Raw genomic sequence first — 27,990 nt, forward strand, 5'->3', positions numbered from 1 at the left:
CAATTCAAAACGATTGTTTGCAGCATTACTGCATTTGGACTGTATGGACTGGAAAGCGAATGTTTTGAAACTTTAACAATGCTAGCACATCAAACTTTTAGAGCAAAAAAGCTAGAAAAGGTTAGTTTTCCAAGACACTTTTGCTTTAAATAAGCATCCTATATATCACACTGATGATTAATTCTGCGCTGGCAAAATTTAGAGCCAAACTGTGGGAGTCAAATGTATGAGTTTAAGTGTGGTTAATATAATGTAGTGCATAGACAATGAGTAAGTGTTTCTTCCAGGACAGACAGGTGCTTGCAGCCTTTTCTACCACTTAAAAGCATGACTGTTTTCAGCTGTAGAGGTAGAAGTAAGGGCTTCATTTATTTAGCTGTAATTCAATTGGTAACTGACTCCCAAAACTTTCTGCTGTGTTTCCACACGCCGTGCTCTGTTGTGACACCTGGGTTCTCACTTCCCACGCAGACTTCAAATTACACAAAAAGAAAGTACATCACTGCCACGCGCACATAGAAACACACGGTTTAAGTACAACTTTTATTAATACTGGAATCATCACAGTGCGTTTTGTTACATTAGCAGTGACTAGAGTTAACAAAATAAAGAGGATAAATATTACAAAAAAGGAACAAAAAAAAACGTCATCAGCAACAGAGGCAAAGTAGCCTTAGAGAGAAATAAAAGAGAACACAATAAATTAAAGTGAGAGATAAAGAGAAGAGAGATAAAGAAGAAGGAGGACAGAGACGACAGCACCTGTAGCATTACTTGACTCCATTGGAGGAAGGGGGTGGGGGGGTGGGGGGGGGTTTACAAAAATTAATGCACACATTTTCTCTGGTGGTTAAGAACAGTGGCGAAGGCCGAGCCGCCTTTTTCGGGGCTCGGGAGCAAACCGAAGGATGAACGAGAGACTTAAGTGCAGGAGAAGAGTGCGCAGAGTGACGCCGTTAAGACATTCAGCTGAGTTACCATGGCACCTGGTTGCCGAGCATCAATCTCGGCTTGTGTGCGTGTGGAAAGGAAGCAGAGGTTCCACTGCTGGGCGAGATTCAGGGCCTCTCTGAACAACAGAGCTTGTGTGGGTGAGACTGAGTGGGTGTTGCATGTGTTCGGGCCAGAACAAACCAGGCCCAGCCAAGCGATGCGTTTTAGACTCATTTGAAATATGAAGAACAATGCGAGACCAATGAGATAAAAGAGGCAAAGCTGAGGATGCACTACAACCTTCAGTTTGGGTTCAGATGAGTTAAATCTACAGCATATGCTCACATAATTTTGAACACTTTAAGGTATCCAGCTGTTTCTTTATTAGAGTAAAGAGACCCTTATCAGAAGGTACGCTTTCTACACTCCCACTACCTGGTAGCTTAAATTAGAACACAAAGAACAATAGACAGGACCGCGCCAGCCTTGTTATTTTGCTTTTTGCACTAAATAAGTGGCAAATTGCAGGATTTATGTAACTAATTTCATAAACAGGCATTTTCATTTAGCAATAAACAAAAGTGCAGCTCTTATGAAGGGTTCCTGCTGTATGCTAATGGTGTTATTTTCAGCTTGGCTCTTCTACAGTGAAAAATCGTTGCAAGCCCAAAATCGATTTAATATGAACATGCATGCAGCTGTACCGGAGTTTGGACCATTCTGGAGATGATGCAATTATTTTTGCAATTACTGCTAAAGGCTATGAACATACAGTCTTTACAGATCCTTTTAGTCATTAAAAAAGAACAAATGCAAACTGAAAAGGCATTGTGGAATGATAAAATGGTTGGATTTTTGGAGCTACTATCTAATGTCCAGATGCTAGAATGATGAAAGCGAGTACAATGGGCTTATATATACACAACACAGAAACATGACATCACAAGCAAACTAGCATGGAAGCCTATATAGCTATTAGGGACGGGCATTTCAGTCAAATTTGAATGTGTAAGTCATTTCAAAAATATTCAAAAACACCCCTCCCCCACCCCCCAGAAAGTATAGGACATTGAAGGCTACAAGGCTACTGCACACTGGACATATTGGCATTAAACCCAGACCACAAATCCATTTAGATGACCAAGAAAGTAGCCAAACTGGTATTTTTAAGATAACAAACAAATGCTAATCATATGTCACAGCCTAGATAGCAAAAAGATAGTAGGCCACTGGTGGTTAAATGGTATTACACAAAATGCCATTTTTTTCCACTCACAGTCCAATTTACTTATTTTGCCTTTATCTCTTTCTTTCGTTCTCCTTTGTAAATTAATTTAGTAAATGATTCTAACAGCAATATCATAAGTAAAGCTGTGTAACCAGTCTACCACAGTGTCAGCAACAACATTTTCAACAAAATCATTTTATATCAGGCCTAGTTTTGTCTCTCAATTCTTTATAATATTTGTCTTAGTTTTATTTTCTAAAAGGCCACGGACATTTTAAAATCTGTTAGAGGAGATTACAAGCTAGTAGACCTTAATCTGGGTGGTCAGAGGCTGGATCAGCAGTGGCATATAGTCAGCAGGGTGCCGACTTTATCAAGGCAGCAGACTAGTTTGCTATCTGGGCTCAGCTAATGTTACTAGCCTAGGAAAACAGTGAGTTTGTTAAGTTAGTCAGCTGATCCCAAATGTTATAAATTCCCTAAATGATGTTGAAACTTTTATTCCATCAGCTCTACAAATGTAAGATGAGCTTGTTTATCTGCTCTTTTCTGTGATGCTTCCTATGAACTATAGCTGTGCTCTGTACTCTTTGTTACATGGCACCAGCTTCTTGCTCAGTGTGTGTTAGCCTTTAGCCAGCTGCAGAAACATTTCTACATTTATTTCTTTGGACTAAACAGATAAGAAACTCTGACCAAAACGTAACATGCACTGCCTTATGGTGGAGCATAGCATGTCATGATTTTCATGACTATTCAAATATCTGAAAACTCTGACTCATCCCTAATAGCTATGGAAAAATGTGAAAAATGAACTGCCTAACTTTGCAAGATAAACTGCTTATGATCTGTTTTTTACAGACTGTGGCCTATTTTATGTACAGGTTGGCTGCGTAGTTCATATCCAAGGCATTGAAAACCACTATACTGCTTATGGAGCTAGCTTTGAAAATGTTGTGTCTGATGTCTAAAATGTAATAGAGTCAAAGTAAATGGCTGCACTCTCTTCACTGTAAAGAATGCTTTAGGGCACCTTCTGACCAGCAGGGGAGAGAGCAAACATGCACTCCATCACACAGCTCCCTCTGCTCAGGCGGTGCTGAAGCTAACTTCAGCTAGCCCAGTAGGAGCACATGGAAAAGGAGGCGAGCACAAATTCAGCAGCATGTAAACATTAATATTAATGAGAGTCATTTCATTAGCTACATTAGCCTCTCTTAGGGAAACAGTGTCACGCCGGCCTTACAGAGACAGTCGCGGTGCAGTTTTTCGAGGAAACAGCATCTGAGCGAAGTCACACTTCTGGTACGAAATTTGGCATTCGACTGTTGGCTTGTAATAAGGCAGAACATGAATAATGCAAAAAGTAAGAATTTTAACAACCACGCGATATCATGGATATGAGTGAAATGGTGAATGATACAAACAATGGCAAAGGTATGTCAGAGAGGAAAGAGAGACAGACAGCGTGTCTCCTCCTCACCTGTGCCTGTGTACGTTCAATGCCCGAAGAGTGACAATAACCAGGTTTCCATCCAATTTGTGGCATATACTGGGTCTGATTCAATGCACAGTTCCATACAAGCATGATGATACTGTGTTATGCTGCTCTCTGAAATGGTATCCGTCAGTAAATGCACATAAGCTTAATGCACCATGTTTTGCTTTGCTATGGTGCTGGTATTCCCCACGCTGCAGTCACCCAGTAGAGCGGTTTAGTCACAGTATTGTACCAGAGCATGTCTAATTTTATTACATAGGCACCATTATGTCCAGTTTGTAACATTTTCATCTAAGAATGACCATCAACCAGGTATTAAACAATTCTCAATAGGATTTTGTTTTAAATCTGGGTCTTTATGCTAGCTGGCTAGTTCTGAAGTGCTAAAATACTTGTGCGACCTTTTTGTTTGTTTGCTTGTGGTGTTTTGTTTATATTTAATGCACATTATATGCACATCATAGCACTTGTTTTCTTACCTCACTTTAGTCGCACACCTCTACTGCATGATTTCATTTTTTCATAAACTTTAAAATGATTTCATGAAATTGGCTCAAAGTGGATGGAAAAATAGTTCCTCTTTTTCCTTTTAGTTTCCAGCATATGGTTTTTAAATCGTCTCACTGTAAGACATCAAGACTTGGCCTCATGCTCTGCCCACAAATGCATTCGTTCCTTGCAACTGTTGCAAGTTTGGACAAGCTTTACGGAACCACATTCAACCAAACTGTAGCGCACTTTGTATAGAGGTGCTACATAATGTTGGGTTCCCAGTTTAAAATGCTAATCTACTGATCTGCACTATGTTGTAGTTTTAGATTTGCCAGTATGCTAATGTTAGCTTTATTACATGACAAAAACATGTGATCTATCCTTATAGAGTGCAAAAAGGTGATTCAAGTTAATGAAAAACTGTAGCTCACAAATCAAAATATGTAAATTCAGAACGTGTTATTAATTACAAATGGCCAGTGTTATCATAATGGCACGTGTTGTTGCTTTTAACCTGCAAAGTCCAGCTCCATAGCGGGCATTTTAAACTGGAAACCGGAATCTAAACTCTAATCTAATATCATTAAGTTCGATGGGATTTTATCAAAGTTTGGCCTTGCAACTGTAGATATGAAGAATGCAGTCATGGGCGGAGCCTGGATATCAGTTATGCAGGGGAAGCTCTTCACTGTGCAGAGCTGTGGTCCTGGATGGAACCGCACAGCCCTGATATGGAAAACTAATGGTGAGTTCACTTCCTGGGATGATGCTCTACATTATACTCAGTCAATCTCCACTATTGGCTACACGTCTCACTCACAGCTGGATATATTTCGCAAACCACTCTGTAATTTTCATCTTCTATCCCACTCTGTCTCTCTCTCATTCATGCCTCCTCATTTCTCGGCTTTTCTCTCACTCACTGATTCGTCCGAAAGTCAGTGTGAATTATAATATCAGAGCAGACTAAGCATGAAAAGAAACTGAGACCATAGTAAATTAGCACGTTGCACATTGAAGAAACAGTATACAAGTACTGGATATCGAATTGTTAGACATGATCATATTCTCTTTTTTTTTCTAGAAAACTCCGCCATATTGCTGTCATACCCCGTGCCACTTGACCTCTGCTTTTCTCCAGGACTGTTAGACAATATTTGTGTCAGACACATTTTGTTATTTTTGTGATGAGGCTAGTACAGTTACTGTCCACCTTCTTTTACAGTACATGTATGTATATATATGTGAGTATATATACAAAGTTATGACCTGTGCTTTCTGGAAGAGTCTCTGTGGGCTGACCTCTTGGCCAGGGTCACTGTGGCTGGCGTGTAGTACTAGGCAGTGGTCCCCCTTCCTGCTCACTCCTAGCAAAGGATCAAACATTCTGGCACAGTCTTACTCTTGCAAAGCAGGTACACATTGTTTTTTTTTTAATTAGCTACAGGCATTCCTAAAACAGAGTGCTCTATTTATGCAAAATAAATAATCAAGAAAAAAAATCATTACGTGTCCATTTAGTCGCACATGTAGTGGTCATTTTCGAGCGACAGAGCTATGCGAGACGGCAGGGGTTATAATGAATCATGGGAGCACAGAAAGTCACTCACAGACAGATACTACAGGACTAAAACAGTGTTTTTGGCCACCTATGTACTACTCCATGTCCAGAGTCACCAATGATCATCCTTTTTCTCACACTTCAAAATGGGAACTCACGGGATGTCTCCACACGATACTTCATAAAATGCCAAAGTGGTTACTTACTTGCGTGAGTTGTCCTAAGTTCTAGATCAGGCAGTGGAATGCTTGCGTTAGAAAGAACTGGACTTGCTTTCCTTTGCCAGAGATCATTCTCTCTACCTCCCTGCTTCTTCGGCCTCATCCTCATCCTCATCTTTCTTTCGTTACTTTTCCACACCAGGTCCCTCTCAAACTCTTCCCAACCAGGTCTGTGCCTTCATCTTAGCTCACTGACCCACCTCCAGCACATACAGCTGAGTCAGGGGGCTGTGGTTTGAGGCTTGATGTCCAAAGGTGAGGCGAACCCACACCAATTCATGAAAAAGATATATATTCTATGTAAATACTCAACTTGGAACAGTTAAAAATAACAAGAGCATAAAAAATAACCATCACTTACCACCCCAACTCATTCCTTCTTTTACACTTCACTTTCTTTTCCTCTCTTTTTTCCAAGCCTGTTTACTTTCTACCTCCCTTAAGGTAAGTGCCTTTTCTCTTCTCTTCTGCACACTCACTGCACACAGTGCAGCCACAATGACACCCTGTGGTCAACATGAACACTACATCTTAAAAAGTGCTCTTCCTCCTCTTCACTTTGCTCCCCTTGTATTATGGCCAGAACTAAACCAGACAAAGCTCAGGCTCTTCTGCTGATAACCTCAGCACCCACACTGAAGAAAACTACAGCCAAACTACTCTCATGATTCCTTCTTTCTTCCACCAACGAAAAAAGAAAGAAAAGCTTTATTGCTCCACATTATATTGGCATTTTTTATGTCTACAAAATACATACACCTGACGCACGCACACGCTCTGGATCAGAATCTGGGATTAAGATTAATTGCTTAGAAAGAAAAGAGAACAACGAACAGAAGACAAGCCCCGCCCCCCTCACAGAACCACAAGCTGACCTGCAGCAGAGCCCCGCTCACCTCCAGCTTAACTGACAGCCACACCGACCAGTCATAAATGCACAACAGCTCCATCACCCTCACGTTCAGACGGCAGTGTAATGTCAGCGAGCTGGAGGTGGGGGTGGGGCGTACAGCACCTCCTCACCCTACATGAGCTTTTCCAGCACTGACTCCTGGGGTCCACATTTAGAGGGTAGATGTTGTACAGGAAAACTCAGTCCCCTACAACACCGGGCCTTTATTTTCAGACCCCCTTAAGGTCCCTGTCCCTCCTTCTTTCAGCCGCCCAGCGTCTCGCTACAGTCTGACTACAATCCCGCCGTGATTGGGTGGTGTTAATAAGACAAACATGCGTCCAGACACGCTAAAGAGTTATAGTGGCCTGAGCCTGTTGTTATTTAGCATTTTTACTTATTTTTTTTTGTTATCGTTATTTATCATTTCATCACGTATTTAATTCTAACGACTTCTTTAAACATTTAGCTTTTTTTTTTAATCCTCTTTTTCATAGGTCGTTCTCTACAAGAGTCCACAATGTGTAGTGTTTTTTTCCCCTCAATTTGCCTCAAGGAGCCATCACAAAATGCGAGGCGCCGAGCGGTCGTTGGAGACGGTCTTGCGCAGCCGTACGCCACGACGGATGGACACCAGCATGTCCTCGCCCTCCTGGGGCTCCTGCGGGTCAGCCTGGGCCTCCGGTCCAGGAGGAGGCCTGTCAGGGAGGGAAGGGAAGGGGAACTGACCTTCGCCCAGGGCGTGGGCGCTGGCCACCAGCTCGCCGATTTTTTCCACCAGGCTGTGGCGGTTGGCGGCCAGCAGCTGGTCCTCTTCTCCAGGCTGGCCATAAACGCTCATCTCCACTGCCCCTGCGCCCCAGGCAGTGTTAGGCAGGCTTAGACGCTTGGGCGATGCTTTCACGTACTCCAGAGCACTGGGAGAGGCGTCGTCCGGCACGTAGAACACACACTCCTCGCTCCCCACACGAGCAGGAGGCCCCGGGTAAGCACCGCCAGGCGAGTCGGGCACAGTGGGGGTCTTAACCGGCACTATTGGTGGGCGTATTGGGATGGGGCCCGCATTAGACAGGGTGCGTCTCACGCCGGGTTTGGTGGAGGGCGTCCGGCGGATGGTAGCAGTACCTGGGGTGCCCGGTCCTCCACCGCCCCCACCCCCTCCGCCGCTAGCACCCGGCGGGCCGCCCTGAGCACCCGCTCCGCTGGGTAGGCCAGCCGTGCTGGCAGGACGCTTGGTCTGGATCATGCGCCGGTAGTTCTGAGCGATGTTGCTGTGGCGAGGGATGGTGGAGGATTTGTCAAAATCGGTTTGACCATCAGCTTCAGCATCTCCATTTACAGAGTAGCAGTCGTAGTCAGAGCCTGAGGTGGTGAAAGGAAGATAGAGAGAAATGAATAACTGGAAAAATAACAATGTAAATGTGTTTTGCACATTATATTATACACTGTTATCTATAAAAATGAACTAATTTAAGACATACTGTGTCCTAAACCACAAGTTTAAGTGTGACATTAATGAAGACCTGGATGCAGTTGTGAGAAGTTTTGGGAATGTATTTAGGCGACTAATGACTTCTAGCTTCATTAATGTTTGCCTCGCAGCTCTAGCGCTAAACTGCAGAAGCAAATTCAGACACCAAATGTGTCTTGGCTGATTTACCACATCTTAGAGTAAGTATAAAGTTGCATAAATTTCATTTTAAGCCAAACCGTTTCTTTAACTTCTTAGAAATCAATATAAAAATATCTGCTGAAGATCACTGTCTATCATTAGTCTGAAAGAGGTGTGTGTATGTGTGTGTTACCCTGGGAGGGGATAGTGTCCTCAGAGCACGATGGTGTGGTTGTCTGAGTGCTGTATCCACTGGAGTACTGGAGCGAGTCTCTGCTGCTCTTCTGCTGCTCCATACTGAGGCCCCGCGTCAGCACCATGGCCAGGTCACTGGCCGCCGGAGACACTTCCTCACCGTGCTGTGACACACACATCTCCACTCAAACAAACACCCAGAAATGGCTACACAAAAGCTAAACAGGCTGTTCCACTTCGATTTCTTCTGTGTAGGCCATGACTTAAAAGTGCAGCTCCAGTCAAAAGATTCTTCAGAGCTGTTAAACAGTATTGCAGATATTTTCATCACAAAATGCATTAGAAACCACTATCATACGTTTTCTCTTTTTTATGAAATAGTTCGTTGGGAGTGGGTTTCACATCCATGAAATATGAATGTCATGTTATGATTAATACCATCTTTACCAGAGAAATAAAAATGCATTTTGCTAAATGTGTGTTAAATGTCAGCTGGTATTCATTTCACACCTCTTTTTCTTACAAATGGTTACATCATGCAAAGGTTTGGGCACCCCTGGTAACATTACATGTTTTGTTGATTTGTTTGTTGAAGCGAAAACAAGTCAACACATCCTCTACAGAGAAAACACTTCTGCACATTTTTGCAATAACTATTTGCTGAATTCAACACACTGGAAAAAAAAAAACAATATGGCCTGTGCAAACATTATCACACTTTATATGTTATGTTTTATTTTTTCCAATATGTTAAACTCAGCAAATAAACAGAAATTGTGCACTGAAATGTGCAGAAAAAATGCGCTCTCTGTACAGAATGTGTTGACTTATTTTCACTTCAAATCAACAAAACATGAATTTTGAAGTTTGCTGTAAATACACTATATGGACAAAAGTATTGGGACACACCTATTAATCACTGAATTCAGATGTTTTACTTAGTCCCATTGCCACAGGTGTATAAAATCAGGCACCTAGCACCTTACATCACCAAGAACAATGCCAAGCGTCAAATAGAGTAGTGTAAAGCACGCCACCACTGGACTCTGGAGCAGTGGAAACGTATTCTGTGGAGTGACGAATCACGCTTCTCTATCTGGGAGTCTGATGGACGAGTCTGGATTTGGTGAAGACTACCAAACACTACCTACCTGACTGCATTGTGCCAACTGTTTGGTGGAGGAGGGATGATGCTGTGGGGTTGGTTTTCAGGGGTTAGCCTAGGACCCTTAGTTCCAATAAAGGGAAATCTTAATGCTTCAGCAAACCAAGACATTCTGGACAACTGTATGCTTCCAGCTTTGTGGGAACAGTTTGGGGAAGACCTTTTTCTGTTCCAGCATGACTGTGTCCCAGTGCACACAGCATGGTCCATAAAGGCATGGCTGGGTGAGTTTGGTGAGGAAGAACTTGACTGGCCCACACACAGCCCTGACCTCAACCCCATCAAACATTAGAATTAGAATGGAGACTGTGAGCCAGACCATCTCGTCCAACATCTGTGTCTGACTTCACAAATGCTCTTCTGGATGAATGGGCAGAAATTCCCACAGACATTCTCCAAAATCTTGAAGAAAGCTTCCCAGAAGAGCGGAAGCTGTTATAACTGCAAAGGGGGGGGCAACTCCATATTAATGCCTATGGATTTAGAATGGGATATCATAAAAGCTCCTAAAGGTGTAATGTGTAGGTGTCTCAACACTTTTGTCCTTTGTTTCCTGAAAACATCTGAGCACAGAGATGATACATGAATGCTAGGTTGTGCGTCACACTGAACACTTTCTCTACCAGTTATGATGGTCTTAACACTAACTACTAATACTTTCGGGAAACTGGAACCCTGTTCAACTGAATTCTGTATTAATGTGCCAAGCTATTAAAAATAATGTGTTGTTAATGATATAATCTGTGATCATTATGTTGTTTGGCAGCCTTAGGCTATTGTTAATGAACTATATTTCTTAGTGGAAGAATTGCTTATTGTGCTTATTATTTATAATATATTAAACAATTCATTTAACTTTTGTGTGTTTTGGGTTATTTCCCATGCTTAAATGCCGTTGTAAGCAGAGTGGCTAAAATCTCCTTAACTGTGGTAAAATTACTGCATCTCAAAGACCTCGAGTGGCTTATTTATAATAATATAATTAGAAGAAAAATAGAAGATGTTTTGCTCTCCATTCTAAACATTACCTTAGCTGCTATGGTAGCAGGGGTCATCCTTGGCCTCTGAGGGTCTTCAGGATGGACCCCAGCATAGCCCTGTGATTGAGGCGATGCCTCTGACTCCCTTAGCCTATCCAAGGGCTCCTTCCTCCTCTGCAGCGTGTTGACCAGTGGCTGCTCATGTGGACCTGCCTTGGACCAGTCCTGAAGAAATGGGCATGGTTATTGCAAGTCTATATAATAAACAGAATCTGTTCTCTCTCGGATGAGAGGGAAGACCCGCCCACTATCCAGCAGTTTGAGCGTCCTTTCTTGCAAATATCGTAGGTGTGTGTTTTTGGTGCTGGCCAATACAGTGTTATGTGTCATTCTGAGTTGAGGGAACTCAAAAAGGACTAACAGGTACCATCCTTGGCCTGCTCAGTTTAACAAATCTCTAAGGCAGAGATTTGAAACCGGTATCCAGCAAACAGAAAAGGTTGATGTTAAGGAGCAAAATGAGGTAATGAATGAAGTTAAGCAGGAAATGAAATTAAAGCAGGACAATTGTAAATATGCATTATTAAGGACAAGCAAAAATTAATGCACACATAGATACAGACAAAGCAAAAAATATATAAATAAATAATAAAATAAAATAAATCACTGCAAAGAAAAAGTGCCCATGGAAACAAACCTTCCAGCAAGGAACCTTGGATGTGGGAGAGGAAGTGTTGGATCCAGGGGAGCGGTTATAGGGTGGGGACGCAGGAAGTATGACAGAGAAAGGCCTGATGGAGCCAGTGTGAGAGAGAGCAGGGCGGAAGGTAGCGAAGGACGAGCCAAACTGCGGAACGGAGAGACAAGATCGAGATGGTCAGAGTAGCCACACAGCCCCGCCCTCTCGTGACCCGGGACCGGAGGGGCTGCCTTATGATGGTCATAAGAGAGCACAGGGCAGATGAGTGGAGAGAAATGTGCTGTGCTGAGAGCAGAGAGAGCATCCACTCATGCCATTCTGTGCCATAACCCATAAGAACAGTACACAACAGTGAAGTACATACATTCAGCTGTCATATCAATACGCCAGTGGAGTGGATTTATGAATTTCCTATACACATATTAGGACTGCAACAAAAAGTTGGCAGCTGATTAATCAGCAATGATGTCAGTTTTGGAAAATGCCAATAGAAAGATGCAGCGTTTACTTAAAGCCACACAATGTAAGTTTGGGGGATTTTGGAGACCTCTCTGGTGGAAATGTGTAACTGCACATGAAGAAAAATTTCTAATGTTGTGCTTTGGACTCTTGGTGAAGGACGTTTTTTTTCTGAGCATGTAAGTGAATGAGCTACTATTGTCATCATACCTTCATCAGTATAATGCTGATTTCAAATTTGAGACCTAAAAATTCACCGGATCTTCTTTTTGAGCCTGTATGTGTGACTTTAATACATAAAAAATATAATGTCCAAAAATTCCTGGGAGATCTGACCCAAAACCTTTAAAAATATCATTTCAGGCTTTACAGAGTGACTTGCAGCAGCGCACGGACACCATATTAGCTATTTTTAATTCTTCTGGCAATGTGTCACCATTGGCTTGATTGTGGGGGCTTGAACCCAGATTTTTCTATAAAGCTGCTTTGTGACAACACCTGTTGTAAAAAGCGCTATATAAATAAACTTTGACTTGACTTGACTTGTATACGTGCTGGCGTGTCCAGGGTGTTTCCTGCCTCCGCCCAATGACCGCTGAGATAGGCTCCAGCTCCCCCCACGACTCAGAAGGATAAGCGGCTTAGGTAATGTGTGTGTGTGTGTGTGTTTCTCCTGACTCAGTAACTTCTGTTTCTTTTATTTTAACAAAAAAGATCTAAAGTGCTACTTTAAAAACAAAAGACCTCTATGATGCTGTATAACAGGGGTCACCAATCTCTTCAATAAGGGCCAGTGTGGCTGCAGGTTTTTGTTCTAATCAAGTAGAAGAGACTTGATTCCACTTGTTTAATCAGTTGTTCAAACAACTTATTAGCTATATGAGGGAAATCCTGCTGAGCTGGAATGAAAACCTGCAGCCACAGGTTTGTGTATAAGATTGGTAACCCCTGCTCTATAATGTTCATATGACAGAAGTGATCATTCTGGCAGACTGCAATATACTACAGGAACTTTTGGGGGCGATATGGCTTCTATTGCATCATGTCACTATAAAAGAAGAAATTCCTTCAGACAAAACTTTGGCTGTGTTCAAAATAGCCTGCTATCCTGCTTGCACACTAACTGTGCCCGAGGAGTAGTACTATACAGTATGTGACCAGCATAAGTTTCTCCAATACACCAAAGGTACCTGGATGATGTTTTACTCTGGCCCAATATTCCATCATGCAGCCAGAGCTATGCTGGTGATATACTGCATTCAATGTGAAAAATCAGCTTGCAATGGTTGCTTAGCAGTGACCGGGGGGCTAAGAAAATGAGGCGGGTCTTGGCATTGGTCTGGATGGCTCAGCCCCTGATGTTGGTATGGTCTAGTCATGCTCCCTGCCGTATAGTACGGTACAAGCAACATGATGGTAATTGTGGCATACAGGATACTATACTACATAATGACACAAGGAACTGTGTATGCAATATATACTGGCACAGTAGACAGTACACAGTACACAGTATGCTATTTTAAGCACAGCCATTGAATTCTGGTGGAGCTGAGATGAGGCAAAGCGAGAGAAGAAGTGTGAAAGGCATTATTTTTCCATTAGATGACAGAATTATCAATTTTAGGAATAATCATTAGTTGCAACCCTAATATGAATGTTGTGTTAACAGTGGTTAAAACAAATGGGATTAGCACATTTTTATATAAACAGTAAAAGACAAACACTGAGCCATAATAACTATATATAATGTCATGGATGTACAGAAGCAGATCTGGTACACCGATATGTATTGAATAAGCATGCTGTGGTAAAAGGGAGTAACAAAATATGCTTAAAAGCCACTGTGGGAGTGAAAGTGTGTGTACTTACTGTTGTAGGAGAGCTGCATTCACTCACTGACTGACAGGTTTCGGAGGCCTCTGAGGATGCTGAACTCGACGACTTCTACAGAACAAAGAAAGAGAGTAAAAGGATTTTAATGGGCAAACATATCTGTCTCAGTACCTCAACCTCAGTACTAACACTCAAAATGCTACACATGCAAATTTGTCTATAATAAAAATGAAACATTGAAATTTGTTGTTAGTATTTTGTCAATGTCCAGAAAATGTCTTTTTTATTTTTATTTTTACTTTTTTTGTGTAAGAATTTCACAATAAATAGTCTAATAGAAATGCTCCAAAATAGCTTGGAATGAAATCTCTTTTCAATGATGTGCATTTTAGGAAAAGAACATTTTTATTTAGGAAGTGATTAGTGCATAACAAAATCTCAAATTTCACCACAATTTAATTTGATTATTAATAATTACTTAAAAATACGCCGAATAGGCAAATGCAACAAATTATTTACACAGTGGTGAAATATAGACAGTAAAAAATGTTGTTTTTTTATTTTTACATTTGAATATTTTTTATTTTGAAATAGCTCAAAACTTAGTTTTGAATCACCAACTTCAACAGCTGTTGCTAACTGAAGCTCAAGCTAGCTGAGGCGGTGCTACCTGGCTGGTGATGTCCGATGGCATGGGCGAGGGGGGCTTGGAGTAGACATTGGCATCCTGAGAGATGAAGCCGGAGTCGTGGGAGGAGACGCTGCTGAGGCGGTGAGCGCCCCCCGGTGGCGGCTGGGCCAGGCTGCGGTAGCGACAGGATGAACTGGGTGAGTGAGTCTGAGAGCCTCCCGAGGAGCGAGAGGCGCTACTGTGGGCGCTGTTCACACTGCTGCTGGGCCGCAGACGACGAGGAGGACATGAAGGGTGTGGAGGGAAAGGTGGGGGGGGGGTTTGAAAGGGTGGAGGCAAGGGGTTCAAAAGCATGAATGATGGACATGAAGAGAGAAGGAGGGGTGTGGAGGGGTTTGAGCAAAGACATATGATCCGCAAAGTCATTCAGATGGAATGGATGGAATGGGGGGTTTTATAAGGTTGAGAAAATAAAAGGACCAGGGAGATCAATCACATACATGAGGAGAAAGGGAATAAATGTAAGAATGAATGTGAAGCAGTGGGAATGTAACAGAGAGGAATATGGTAGGTGATGAGAAAGATGGTTCAGATCATTTACAATGAAGATAACAAGGGGTGGGATGGAAGGCCATAAGAAGAAAAGGCCAGATTTCAACAGATTGACACAAATTAAGAAAGGACGATGTGTTTGGGGAGGTGAGGGGGTCAGAGCAGGGGAAGACACAGGTTGGAGAGAGTGTGAGAACGAGTAACATCCAGGCATGGGCTGACACTGTACAGGACAGGGGGCCTGGCATGGAGAGCATGGGTTGTGTCCACAGTGAGAAATCCACAAATGGACACTTCCCCTGCCTCCATGCAAGGCTGCTAACACACACAAACACCACACACATACACACAGCACAGCAGATCCACAGAGCACAGCTGGATGGAGAGCTTTAAGTGCTTTATAAATGGGCTTATCAACAATCCAGACGAATCTGTCTCAGACATTCATTTTTAATTTGACCTTGGTATCTATCAGCTGCAGCTGAAACATAATGCTTGGGGAGTTCTGCAGAACAGAGAGATTTTAAGGGCCCATATTTTTCTTATATTTTATTGTTGTTCTCTGAGGCCTGCTTGTAATGTTTGAGCGGTTGTATGCATTATACAGTAGCGTTTGTCTTGTACAAAACCATTTTCAGCCTGTCCTTATTTCTTAGAATGAAATAGGCTGTTTTTGTTATTGTACCTTTAAGAATATTTATATAAGATATATATAAATAACTCAGTTCTGATTTGCTGCCCTGTACTGTATCTCCGTCCAGGCTGGAATATGAGCAAACTGAAAAACTGTAAAAAAGGAATAGTCTGGTGAAGAAAACAAATCTTCACAATTTTCCACTTTCCTCAAATGTAGTCGATCAGCCAAAACATGTTTGGTGCCCAATTCTGCTTCTTTAGCTTGGTGCTGGAGCTGAGAGGCTAGCGTTGCTATAACAACAGACGTCAATAGTTACCCAAATCTTTTCCATAAATACATCCCCAAAACTTCTCTGCACCAGGTCTTCATTAAGGTGGCACAGACGTGTTGATGTGGTTTAGGACACAGTATGAAAATAAAAATAAACAAAACTTCACCGCATATATAAATGCAAAGTGTGTTGTGCCGAATTCTGACTCCTCTTCCCGTGCACACACTTGACACAAGCATATGGACAGACTGATTTCTGTTGTTTCTATTTGTAAATAATGGTTCATCTTGAATTTTCAAACTGAAGACATACATTTCAAAACAGAAACAACAGAAATCGCAAGCATTTACAGGTATCTTACTCACTTACTGTAAGCTATAAAGCTATTAACCACCTGTTGTCATTTAGCTACACTGTGAAGTTTTGTTCATGTTTACAGACCACTGTAAAACATACTGTGTTCTAAACCACATGGACAAGACTGTGCGACCTTAAAGTAGACCTGGATATGGTTTGGGTGGGTTAAGTAAAATTTCAGGGATGTATTTGTGGAAAAGGTTTCGGTGACTATTGACTAGTGTTTGTTAGCAAAATTAGCCTCATAGCTCCAGTGCTAAAATAAAGAAGCAAAATCTGAACTCTAAACATGTCTAGGCTGATTGATTACACCTGGGATAAGTGGAAAATTGTGTAAATTTTATATTTCCCCAAGCTGTTACCTTAAGTTTGAACTGAAATTATCAGGAATGTCTGCTTTTTTGGATGTGTGGATCCTTTGGAAGGCTGCACTGACACATTTGCTAAACAACCAGGAACCAGGAATGGGATTGTGACACCACAACCATGATGAATTCAAAATGATGTTTTGGCAGCTTATTATTCCATAAATGGACTGTGTGGACTGTGTGATGTGTGAAGGGCACAATGTTTACGAAGTACATCAACCTCTTATATTGGTTTTCCATGATATGGGCCCTTTAAAATCTCTTGTTTTCAGGTATCCTTTTTCAGTGGCTTAATTGCAAATCAGACCTCAGGGGATCACAGACAGCATCGGACTTACAACAGGTCTCTGAACTGCATTTACTGAAGCATTTGTCAAATGGCATAAAGGCAGAATAATTTGTCTCAAAATCGACAGGCGTAACCCGTAGCAGATTACATGCCCGATAACATATTATTACATTTCATTTGGATAGCCCACGGTTCAGCAGCAGGCCCTCACACATAATTATGGTTTGATATGGCCAGAGAGCACCACTCATGCTGGGTCATTAATGCACTTTGGGTTTGTTATGGGCACAAAGACAGGCACAGGATCACACACTGACACGTGAGCACTCTTTAGAAATACAAAGACAGAGAGGTCGCAGTGTGTGGGCCGGAGCAGCAGGTAGGCAGACATGCAAGCGCCACTTTAGCAGAAATCCCCTCTCACACACACACACTCATACACATACTGAGGCACAACTGAAGCACTATTCATAAAACACATTAAAAGTATAAATATACTGCAGCAACACTGAAAATAGTTAGAGAGAGAACGATCTCCAACTCCTCCTCCATCCCTCCTTCTCTATCTATCTCTGTCTCTCACCTGCACATGCTGCTTTTCCTAGAGCCGGAGCTGCTGGGGGAGGAAGGAGGGGTCTGGTAGGACCAGCTGTAGTCTGACCCCTTCAGGTCCTTTATTACCTGAGAGAGTGAGACAAACAGAGAGGGAGAGACATAAGCACTGACAATGATCATTTTTCAGGAAGACAATTAAAGCAGTAATTCTGTGAAAAATCATAAGTACATAATTTTATTTTTACAAATTTCGCTGATCAGCCAACATGTTTGGTGTACAAAGTTTGCTTCTTTAGTTTTGCACTGGACGTAGAGACTAACAGGTAGTGGAAGCTTATACACCACCAATCAACACAATTATTTGAGGTGACTTAAGAACTTGATGCAGTTTAGTGTCATGATTTAAGCAGTTTGTATGATGTTAATTGGTGAGTTGGTGAGCTTCCATTACCTATTAGCTACATTAGCCTTGTAGCTCCCTGTGTAAAAATAAAGAAGCAAACCTCGGACACCAAACATGTCCTGGCTATGTGAATAAGATCTTGAGGTAAAATTGAGAAAATTTTGTTTTTAGTTCTAAACAAGCCCACCTTGATCAGGATCAGTCCTGTAAGCATGACATAAGCAACTGTTTAAAACTTTAATCAAGCATATCTGGCTGTGTGGTGTTCAAAGGCAGTGATAATGACATGCTTTTCAAATGATGTTTATCGTGCCTGGCTATTTATTACTAAATAAATGACCAAAAAGTTCCTTTGTACTTTTCAGGTGGCACATATTTGTATGGGTTTTAGAAAGTACCTTAAAGTAATGAAAAATATAAGTGAAATTCATTTTTTTTTCAGGAAGTCCTACGTAAAGTAATCTCATTACAGTTTGAGTTTGAGAGTAAGTAATTAGTAATTTGTAATCTTTTTTTAATTTAAGTTTTTATTTAATGAAGTGGGCATGTAGCGATTATGAAACTGGTAGAGATTGTTTCAGAAAGTGCTAGAAAAACAATGGAAAAAGCAGAAAATAAGGAAAAAAATAATAAAGGCTAATTCATTCAGCGAGGTTTATTTATAATTTGATAATTTGACTAAAAGCTAATTGTGCAGTTATATGGTTCCTAAAACAGGCAAAAAGAATATTACTGCTCAGCTTTACAGGATGTTATTGTAGAAGATCATCTATCTGGAGGAGCTTCACCACTACCTTTACACATTACACCATTACACAAACACTAACACAACTGACAAACTGTATCTGAAATGTGCACATTTTGGTCTACACAACTTCTTATAGCACACTTAAACAACTCGCAGTGCACTGCTGGGTGTGCTATAGGAGAAAACGTCTGTTATAAGAGCGCAACATTTACAGATAAGATGGAGCTCAGCTCAAATAAAGGTCTGCTTTATAAAAGTCAGAAGAGTGAAGGAGGAACTTTAAAAATAAAAATAAATTTAAAAAATCAACAAAAAAATGGTCTATTTTTGATTTTTATTTTTCTACATCATTTGAATATGGCCATTGTCTCTGTGATTTTTATGACAAATGGACCAACAGAAATGCTCAAAAATCTCCTATTTTGCTCTAAAGTCTCCTGTTTTATAGATACATATATTTGTTCAGTGATGGTCATTGTTCTTCAGGAATATGGTCAATTTCTGCAGACCTGGCTCTCCAGGATCTGTGTTGGAGTATTTACATTTTTTGAGCAACTACCCCAACACTGGTCTTGGAAGGCCAGACTTCCGCAGGATTTGACCATATTCCTGCTCAAACACATGATCAACTCATCAGTTTATTGCCAAGTTTAGTTGGAGTGGTAAAGCAGGGAAAACACTCAACTGTGCTGGAGTCCAGCCCTCACTCTCCACCCCTGCTACATCCTTCTAGGATGAGTTTGGGTCATTTGGGACAACATGAAAGCAAATTACCTTAACTCACCCTTTTAATTAAGATAATAATGGAGAAATCTGTGTAATTTAGTCCAAAAAATAGCCCCAAATGTCTGATTAGGTTACCGTCCTGCCCATATTATTACTGAAAGAAAGTACAGTCTTCAGCAGTAGTGCTAATCCTTTACATTCAATGTTTTGCTGGGTTGAACTCGAGACCTGTAGGAGTGTACCTGCTCGCTGGCTGGGGGCAGTTTGTGGGGATCAGTGGTCAGCACAGTGAGGTCATCAATAATGGCCTGGAGATGTGTGATCTCTCCCAGCATGGCAATTTCTCCATTCTGGCAGGAGGAATAATCACAGATACAAAGGTTACTATATTTCTGACTATAACTGAAATGTACCATTTGTATCTAAAAAAAGAATATGTTCATTTAATGGTGCAGGCTTTCTAATTCACTGCCTCTTCATTCAAATAACAAAAAATGATACAGAACAATATGTGACATGAATAGTAATAAAGGGGAATGTGCCACTCTAGAGAAACGTACCACCTCAGAATTGTTAACAATGGTGGTCATAGGAACCAAACGTCTGAACTCCTTAATGCTTCTAAAAGCTACTTCACAGAAAGCCATCATATGGTTACAAACACATTGTTTAATGCCTGGGATATTTTTTATGATTTGTTTGGCCTAAAATATATATTTTTAATCCATTCATGGTGAAGAGGTACATGGTGTTGTACAGCAAAATCATGTCCAAGGTTTTCACCATGATCAACAATGATAGAAAATGAAATGGTTGTACTTGTAATGTACACATCAAAGCCTCTGGTTCCTATCACCACCACTGTAAATAAATCTAAGACAATAAACAAAAGGAACACACCATAAAACAAAATGAACATCCCAAGGATGTTAACAACAATATGTCATGCACAATGCACCATTTCACATCAGTGCAATGCATTCTGAATGACTGTGTTTCTCAAGGATTTACTTCTTAATCATATAATTATGCATACATTTTGAAAAAACCAGTGGAATTCCTCTTTTAATTTAATGAACACCAATATAAAATGTGAATACTCAGCATGAAATATGAGCACTATAATAAGCATTGTGCAGGGTTCTCACCACTACAGGCTGCAAAAAGCTGATGAAGGTGCAGAAGCGCCCTCTCTCCTCCACCAGGGCGCGCCGCACTGCCTGCTTCTCTGTCTCCTCCATCAGCAGGTACATATCATTCACATCCTGCATGGCACTGTCCAACTGAGGCTGCAGGTCCCCTCGGCCTACAGGGGGCAACAGAGTGCAGGGCACAAGAGGGACAGGAGGAGGAGAGATAGTAAACAAAAAAAGGGGGGCAGAAGGACAAGGACCAGGAAACAGGTTGAAGTGACGGCATGAGACGATTTAGAAAAGCATGGAGGAGAAGAGAGGAAAACATGCCACAGAGCAGGTAAAAGGGTAAAATAAACAGTAAAACAGGGCAGGAATATCAGAGAGAGTGGAGAAGGGAAGAAAGAAAAGAGAGCTGACATTAGGATGGACAGTACATTGTCACTTTTGCTACTCAAAATGCACAATGAACACAGAACAGACTTTGCTAGTTGACTCCGACTAGCATCTACACAGCCGATGGAGGACAAACAGATGGACTACACAGCCCCCCGACGCTTTCTACTCTCAGTAAACAAAACGAACACCCCCAGGACGTGAACAATGTTAAGTCATGCAAGACATCAACTGTTAGAGATGTTCGTAACCCTGACTGAGGACGCAAAGTTGGTTATCCGGAAAAAGAGCATCTTCACAAACAGCTAGCATGCTGAGAGATCATCAGCTAATCATGCAAAAATAAAAGCGAGGCCCGGGGCATTGTGGGAAGAGGGGGCAAAGACAGCCGCTAGAGTCTGATTCCATGCAGCATAACAGCATCTCTGTTAGGGTTAACTCTGAGTGTCGCAATATTAGTGTTAGAAGCAAGAAAGAGAGACATGCAGAGAGAGACCGTAGGTTCTAAAAATGAAGGTGCCAGAAGGGTTCTTTGGGGCGATGCCATAGAACAGTGTGGTCCAATCCTGGTTCTGGAGATCTACCACCATGAAAAATTTAGATCTGGCGCCCCTGGCTCTGACGCTCAGATGCTCCTGAAGGCCTTCATTGCTTGGATCAGGTGTGTGAGGTTGGGGTTGGAGCTAAACTCTGTAGGGTGGTAGAAAACCAAGACCAGGGCTGGTCACCCCTGCCCACTTTTGTAAGTGAAAGAATAACTTAAAGAACCTTCAAGTGGGTGGTTTAAAGATCCACTTTCTTAAGTGATGATGATGCATGAGTATAAAGAACCATTTAGAGGTTTTCCACATAATGTAAAGGTTCTAGGAAACATGTATATGAAGGTTCTTCACACTTGCACATCTAACCCATTGAAAGGTTCTTTAGGGAACCAGAAGTGGTTCTTCTGTGGCACTGTTCCAGAGTTGTTTTGGGACCTTTTTTAAGAGTCTAGAAGATGTTCAGCAGGAGCAGCAGCTTTGTGGGGAATATCATACTCACCCTGCAGCTCTACAGAGGGACAATGGGAGATATATAGGGAGAGAGAGAGAGAGATAGAGAAAGAGAGAGAGAGAGAATGAGAGAGAATGGAAGATAGCAGGGGTATTCAGGAGAAGGTGAAGGATATGAGAAGAGAGAGAGAGAGAAAGAGGGGGGAGAGCTCCATGTTAGGGTTAGTATCAAGAAGCCATCACAGCTCATTTCACGGCCAAAGTGCTTTGGGAATGTTAGAGCAAAACCACTGCAGCAACCAAAAAAACCCCAAAACCCAACCAAAATAAAGCTCCTCACATTAACAGGTAAGCACTGTACTCATACACTTTAATATGGCGTAATACAACGGCACCTTCAGTCTTACACATGGAGTCAATGTCAAAACCTTGCAAATTATTGAAAATGCCAGCCGCCTTTACAGTCCATGAACGTTTCATGATGATATCAATAGAAACTGTCCTAAATTACTTAGAATGAAATCTTGTTATTTTAACCCAGGGCTCAAAGTTTTATTACACACTTCTATAGTCTAAGAATAACTCAGTCAGTTTGCACTGACGTCCCTGTAGATACTGAATAATAAGCCTTAGTATGTAATTAGCCTGGGATTTTAAGGGGTTAACATACAGCACTGTGCAACAGTTAGAAACCATACTTCACTTATTTAATTTCCAGCCCAAACAGCCATTACATACAAGTTATTAATTTTTAAGGAGATTTTACTGGGGAGATTAGATATAAGGCAAGTCAAAGACTTGTATAAGAAAGTCAAAAGAACATAAGTGAAAAAAAAATATTATATATACAGAGAAAATGGGACTCCTAACAACCTGATAGAGCATCAAAACTGCCCCATCTGATAAACAGAGCTTAAAGCTTTCATAAAGCTTTTGTGAGAGAGAAGAAAATCAAGGTCCACTCTTGCTTCAGATCTGACAAATGTTGATCTGATGTTTCTGTTTATTCTTCCACTATGAGAAATCTGACCACACCAGAGTCCAGACCTCAACATCACTGAAAATGTTTGGGATTATTTAGAACGTGAGAAACAGAAAATGCAACCAACGTCTAAGACTGAACTTTGGAGATGTGGAAAAATATCCCTGCAGATCTCTTTGAAAAACTGAAAGCAAGTCTCCTGAAAAGAATAGAAGCTGTAATAAAGGTAAAGAGTGGACACACTAAACACTGAAAAAATGATATTTTATATAGTTGTTGAGTATTCTTTGTATTTTCTGCTAAATATGCTTTCTGCTTTTTTCCTGATGCAGAAAAATGAACAACTGCTACTGTTTTGGCTGTTTTGACTGGAAATTAAATAACTGAAGGTTGGGCAGGGTGATGGAAGGTGTTGCACCTTGCAAAGATCTTGAGTAAGATGTTTTTCTTCCCCTACAAAGTTACCATTCCAGAGATAAAACGTTTTGTTTTGTAACAAGGTGTTGTATTACACCACGTATAATACAATATATGTGGTATAATGCAATAAATGTTCCTGTACCTACACAGAACATCATTTACTTGTCTATTTTAAGCTGTAGCCTTGTTTAGTCTTCCCAGTAACACACTGAATTATCATCCACGCTTCAAGAGCGCGAATTATTGGCTGCTGAGATGAGAAGGGGAATGGCTCAACAAATGACATGAAAGCTGTAGTTTCACTCAGCAACCACCAGAGGGAGGCATTACATTACAAAATCAATGGCTTCACAACTGAGAACCATGAGACAGCTCTCTCGTTCTGTCTCCACAGCTTTAAGACAGCAGATATCAAACGCTTTGGGAATTCGGCTGTCCATCACAAGCCATGGACACCACTGAAGTGAAATCACAGTCCATGAAGCATAGGTGTCAATCAAACGGCACGTGACTGCACGAGCTGCTCCGAGCTGCTGGATTTCACCTTGAGGTGATGTCCTTGAGTTCCTCTAGCAGGCTGAGATTTCTTCCAGGCAGCAGGGGACGGTTATGTAACACAGATCACTCAGCTTTACCTGTCGCTATAGCAACCGGACATAAAGTTCCTGCTGTTACTATGGCGGATTAGATGCTTTGGTGCAAAGCTACAGTGTTTGCAATGACCTTTTTGCAGCGGTTCCGACCGACATCCTGGTCTTAGTCTTTACAATAGCTGGTACAACAGTGCACTCAGTTAGGCTGGGTTTGTTCCATTCATTCCAGCGTTGCATACAGTTGATTACCACAAGCAATAATTTTGATTTTCCTGAATATTTTCTTGGTCTTTAGATACAAACATAAAACCTGATGACTCTAAAAGTAGAATAGCAGCCAATGGGCAGGTACTTCAGCAGCAAGTCAATTGTCTAGCAGTAATGAATTGTATAATACTGACTCTAGACTAGGTTGTAGAAAGCTGGAGGATTCCTTTAACCTTCTTTACATAAAGAAATAAAGGTCTGAATTTGTCACTAAAGCGGGCAGCGAGTACTGTTCCCTTTGAAAATTTGTAACAGTCGAAAATGAGGTCACATACCTTTTCTAGCTTTCTTCTGCAGTTTCATTGTGTCTGAAGATTTCTTCTTTATCTCATGGCGAGACCGCTTATACTCTACAACGAAAATATGCAGAAATATGCAGAATATTTCGGTTTGTGGGAAGTCTGTTATCAAATATGTTTAATAATCCAATTATTTTTGTAATCCAAGGCATATTATGAGTAACCTTTGGCGTGATCCTTGTCCAGCTGATTGGCTGTTTTCTTCCAGTCCTCAATTCGCTCCTGCAGTGGGTTGATCAGGCTTTCCATTAGAGCACTGAGAGAGAGAGAGAGAGAGAGAGAGAGAGAGAGAGAGAGAGAGAGCGAGAGAGAGAGAGAGAGAGAGAGAGAGAGAGAGAGAGAGAGAGATCAAATGATAGAGATACAGACTTTATTTTGTCATGTTTCCCAGGATGATTTCATAGCAGACTTTGGTTAAAATTCCTTGACTCTCAAAATCTCTCTCCAGTTAACACTCAGAAGCCATAGTTATATCATGCGCATGATGTAATTTAAAATGAATTATGATCATAAATAGAAATAGAATAATTGATTGTATTCCAATATAGTCACAATCGCGCTGCCACCATTTTGGACGGCAACTTGAAGTTCAGCAGTGCTGTGGCTGTTTGTACTGAGATAGCCATAGCAGATCCAGCAAAGGCAGTGAAACACGTTTTTAAACCTTTTAAATCTTTAAAGCACATTAACTGATGTGTTTGAGTGCACTGACTTGATTTTGTTTGATATGTGGTTGTAGTTATGACCAACAAAAGTTATCTAAAAGGCAAAAGTTTGAGTTATTTATTGATTTTGGATCATTTATTAAAGTAAACTGAAGAATTTATTGAGGTAAGCTGATGTTGGCTTCGTATTCACTTTCGAAATACATTCTACGTTTAAGGCGCCTCAGTGTAACCGCAGCACCATTAAGGTGGAACAGAAAATTTAAATGAGAAACTGGCAAATAAGAAGCTGATTTGAGCTTAATATATAAGCTTTATAAATAAGTTTATTGTTTAAGAGCTTTGTCAGCTTTAGGAGCCACTTTTATTAGTTTTTATAAAATCTTACACACTGGAATGTTCTGAATTCTTGAAAAAATGCAGGCTATACGGATCCAGCCCACCAATCTAGCTAATCTTCTCGTAGTGTTTTCTGGAGACGAATCTTAAGCGTCTTTTTAGTGGTCATTCTGGTCTATTTTGCGTGGTTTTTATCCATTTGCAGGGGTGTAAATGCAGTAAAGGTGATGAGACGAGCTCCAACTGAGCACAGTCGGAGTCACAGCTGGCCTACCAAAATGGCGACGTGGTCTTCTTAATGATGTCATCAAATACTATGAACTGTTAATTCAAGCGGAAGAATTCTGATGAAACTACAGATTCTAAACTTTCAACTGGTACCATATTTGTGTTTGCAAGTAGATTTATTTTATTATGATTAGAATCTGGTGTAAAGTTATTGTTGTGTATACAGTCTTGTTTTGGGCAAAGACAAATATCCTTTCCACCTTTTTAATTTTGCCTCTTTTTTGTCATTCCTTTACACGAAAACAAACACAAAAACAGTGTAAGGAGGCCCTGAACTGGTCGATACAGAACGTAAATTGAATGCACATGTAATGCATAACTTACGATGAAATTAAACATGTAATTATGCTATTATATTTGAATAGTATTGCTGAACAAAATAATACTCTTGGCTTCTAAGGGTTAACCAAACCATGAAAATGAGCATAGAAATGTAGAGGATTTTAAATGAACCCTCATCATTATCATCATCATCATCATCATCATCATCATTTCTCTTGAACTGTGTAGATTTTTGCCTATGTGAGTGGAATTTTAAAGTCAGTGAAAGATGATGGCCTTCTGTGAGGTTTACAGTGTGGCTTTGAAGGTTGTGGGGCTTCCATTCATTAGGCTGTCAATGGAAATTGTCAACAGATGTCATCTAATGAGGTGAGAGAATGTGAATGGGTGTGTGTGTGTGTTTGTGTGTGTGTATACTTTTCTGCTCTGTGTCATCAGATTTTGAGATGGTGTGAGTTCCTGACAATGTTGTTTTGGAACACCACAAGACAGAGTGCTGCTGTGCTGCTGTACTAACATAAAAGATTAAAGTCCTACACGAGCTTGGAGAGTGAGGTGTGTGTTTACGTGTGCTTGACTGTGTTCATACATGGCCCTGACTCTGTAGTATGTTTTACAAAAGCTAGATATTTCATTAAACTGAAAGAATCAAACCATTTCTTGGTTGGTAACTGAGGTTAGAGCTTCCTTATTATATACAAATACTTACAGATGCTTTCAGCGAGACTAAGCCAATTGTTTAAAGCCATTTATCTCAGTAAAAAGTGTTTTTTGCCAGTAAAAACACTACATAGCATTAGAGTAAATACAAATAAACATAACTACACTAATGCATAACTACTAATGCATAAACAATGCATTAGTAGTTATTAAAATATAAAAGTAGTTGATATAGTGTGAGGTGTGAAGTTAGAGGTTTGGTTCCAGATTTCTTCTAAAGTCACCAGACATCGCATAGATTTGTCCAAATCCACCACCAACACTCTTGACTTAATTTAATGAAGCATTGATTAGCCAAACCAGCCACTGGATAACTATAAACAATACTGGGGTTTCCCAAAAAGAGGTTTGGAAATGGTGAAGCAAACAATAACATATATAAAATCAATATTTATTGTATTACTATTAACTGTATTTTTTCTAATATTAGCAGTCTAAACACAAACTGTCCAATTAAATAGCTCTTAAAATAAAATTTTCTTAGGTGCCTAAAACTTGTACAGTATTGTATATATAATACATGCAGAACTTATTATTACTGTTATTGTTATTACATACAGTTACTTACATACATATGATACATCTGGGACATGTTATTGTTACATGTAAATATTTACATATACATAACACACAAAGGACATATTATAACTAGATATAGACACTTAAATCAACAGTCTTGAAAAAGTTTGAGTGCCCCACGCAGACATAGGGAGAACCTGCACATAGAAAAGACCCTGGACGCTCGGCCGGGGAATCGAACCCAGCTCTACCCACTGCGCCACCTACATATGTACATTTAATATCTCATGTCATGACATAAAAATGCCATATGTAACTGTGTTCCCTGTAGAGGATGTGGGGATTTATTTTCACTTAGAAAATCAACAAAGCATTTTACCAGGTGTGTTCAAACTTTTGCATACAACTGTGTATGATAGATGTGGGACCCACGATATTATTATATACAGATATTTGCATATATTTAATACATGTGACACGTATGTATAACCCTATATCCTGATATTGTGTGTGTGTGTATGTGTGTGGTCTGGCAGTGCTGGTCGTGTGGATTTACACAAGAACTCTGAGTGACAGATGGCTCTTCGGCTCAAACCCTGCTTGTAGTCACACTCTAGCTGTAATTTTCTTTGTGGTTAACATGGATTCTGTTTATTGTTTGTTGAACCGACTGAAGGCTGCGGTTTACATGTGTTTATGTATATTTATGAATGCACTTTTAAAATATGAGGCATTTTGGATATTAATTGTATTCCAACATCATTCTTTATTGTACACCAATTCTTC

The 27,990-nt window shown here is 40.7% G+C and overlaps 1 protein-coding gene across 9 annotated transcripts in view; it reads right to left on the reverse strand.

Annotated features, from left to right (window-relative positions):
* Window positions 1–516: 516 nt before the first annotated feature.
* The window catches only part of mtss1lb (MTSS I-BAR domain containing 2b), a 103,884-nt gene continuing 76,410 nt past the window's right edge, over window positions 517–27,990 (reverse strand). The window contains exons 5-16 of one of the 9 annotated variants that reach the window (XM_036584300.1): window positions 24,556–24,647; window positions 24,368–24,442; window positions 21,880–21,888; window positions 20,458–20,615; window positions 19,552–19,659; window positions 17,461–17,558; window positions 14,443–14,575; window positions 13,809–13,883; window positions 11,478–11,627; window positions 10,829–11,005; window positions 8,634–8,799; window positions 517–8,190 (exon numbers count right to left, since the gene is read on the reverse strand). In XM_036584300.1, coding sequence (XP_036440193.1) covers window positions 7,391–8,190; window positions 8,634–8,799; window positions 10,829–11,005; window positions 11,478–11,627; window positions 13,809–13,883; window positions 14,443–14,575; window positions 17,461–17,558; window positions 19,552–19,659; window positions 20,458–20,615; window positions 21,880–21,888; window positions 24,368–24,442; window positions 24,556–24,647 — 2,041 coding nt within the window. In that variant the 3' untranslated portion in view covers window positions 517–7,390. Of the gene's footprint in view, window positions 8,191–8,633; window positions 8,800–10,828; window positions 11,006–11,477; window positions 11,628–13,808; window positions 13,884–14,442; window positions 14,666–17,460; window positions 17,559–19,551; window positions 19,660–20,457; window positions 20,616–21,879; window positions 21,889–24,367; window positions 24,443–24,555; window positions 24,648–27,990 lie in introns of all 9 variants that reach the window. The other 8 variants (XM_036584297.1, XM_036584296.1, XM_036584301.1 and 5 more) reach the window with 8 other exon arrangements.

The sequence above is a fragment of the Colossoma macropomum genome, unplaced genomic scaffold, assembly GCF_904425465.1.
Source record: "Colossoma macropomum unplaced genomic scaffold, Colossoma_macropomum, whole genome shotgun sequence".
In the NCBI taxonomy this organism is placed as follows: Eukaryota; Metazoa; Chordata; class Actinopteri; order Characiformes; family Serrasalmidae; genus Colossoma; species Colossoma macropomum.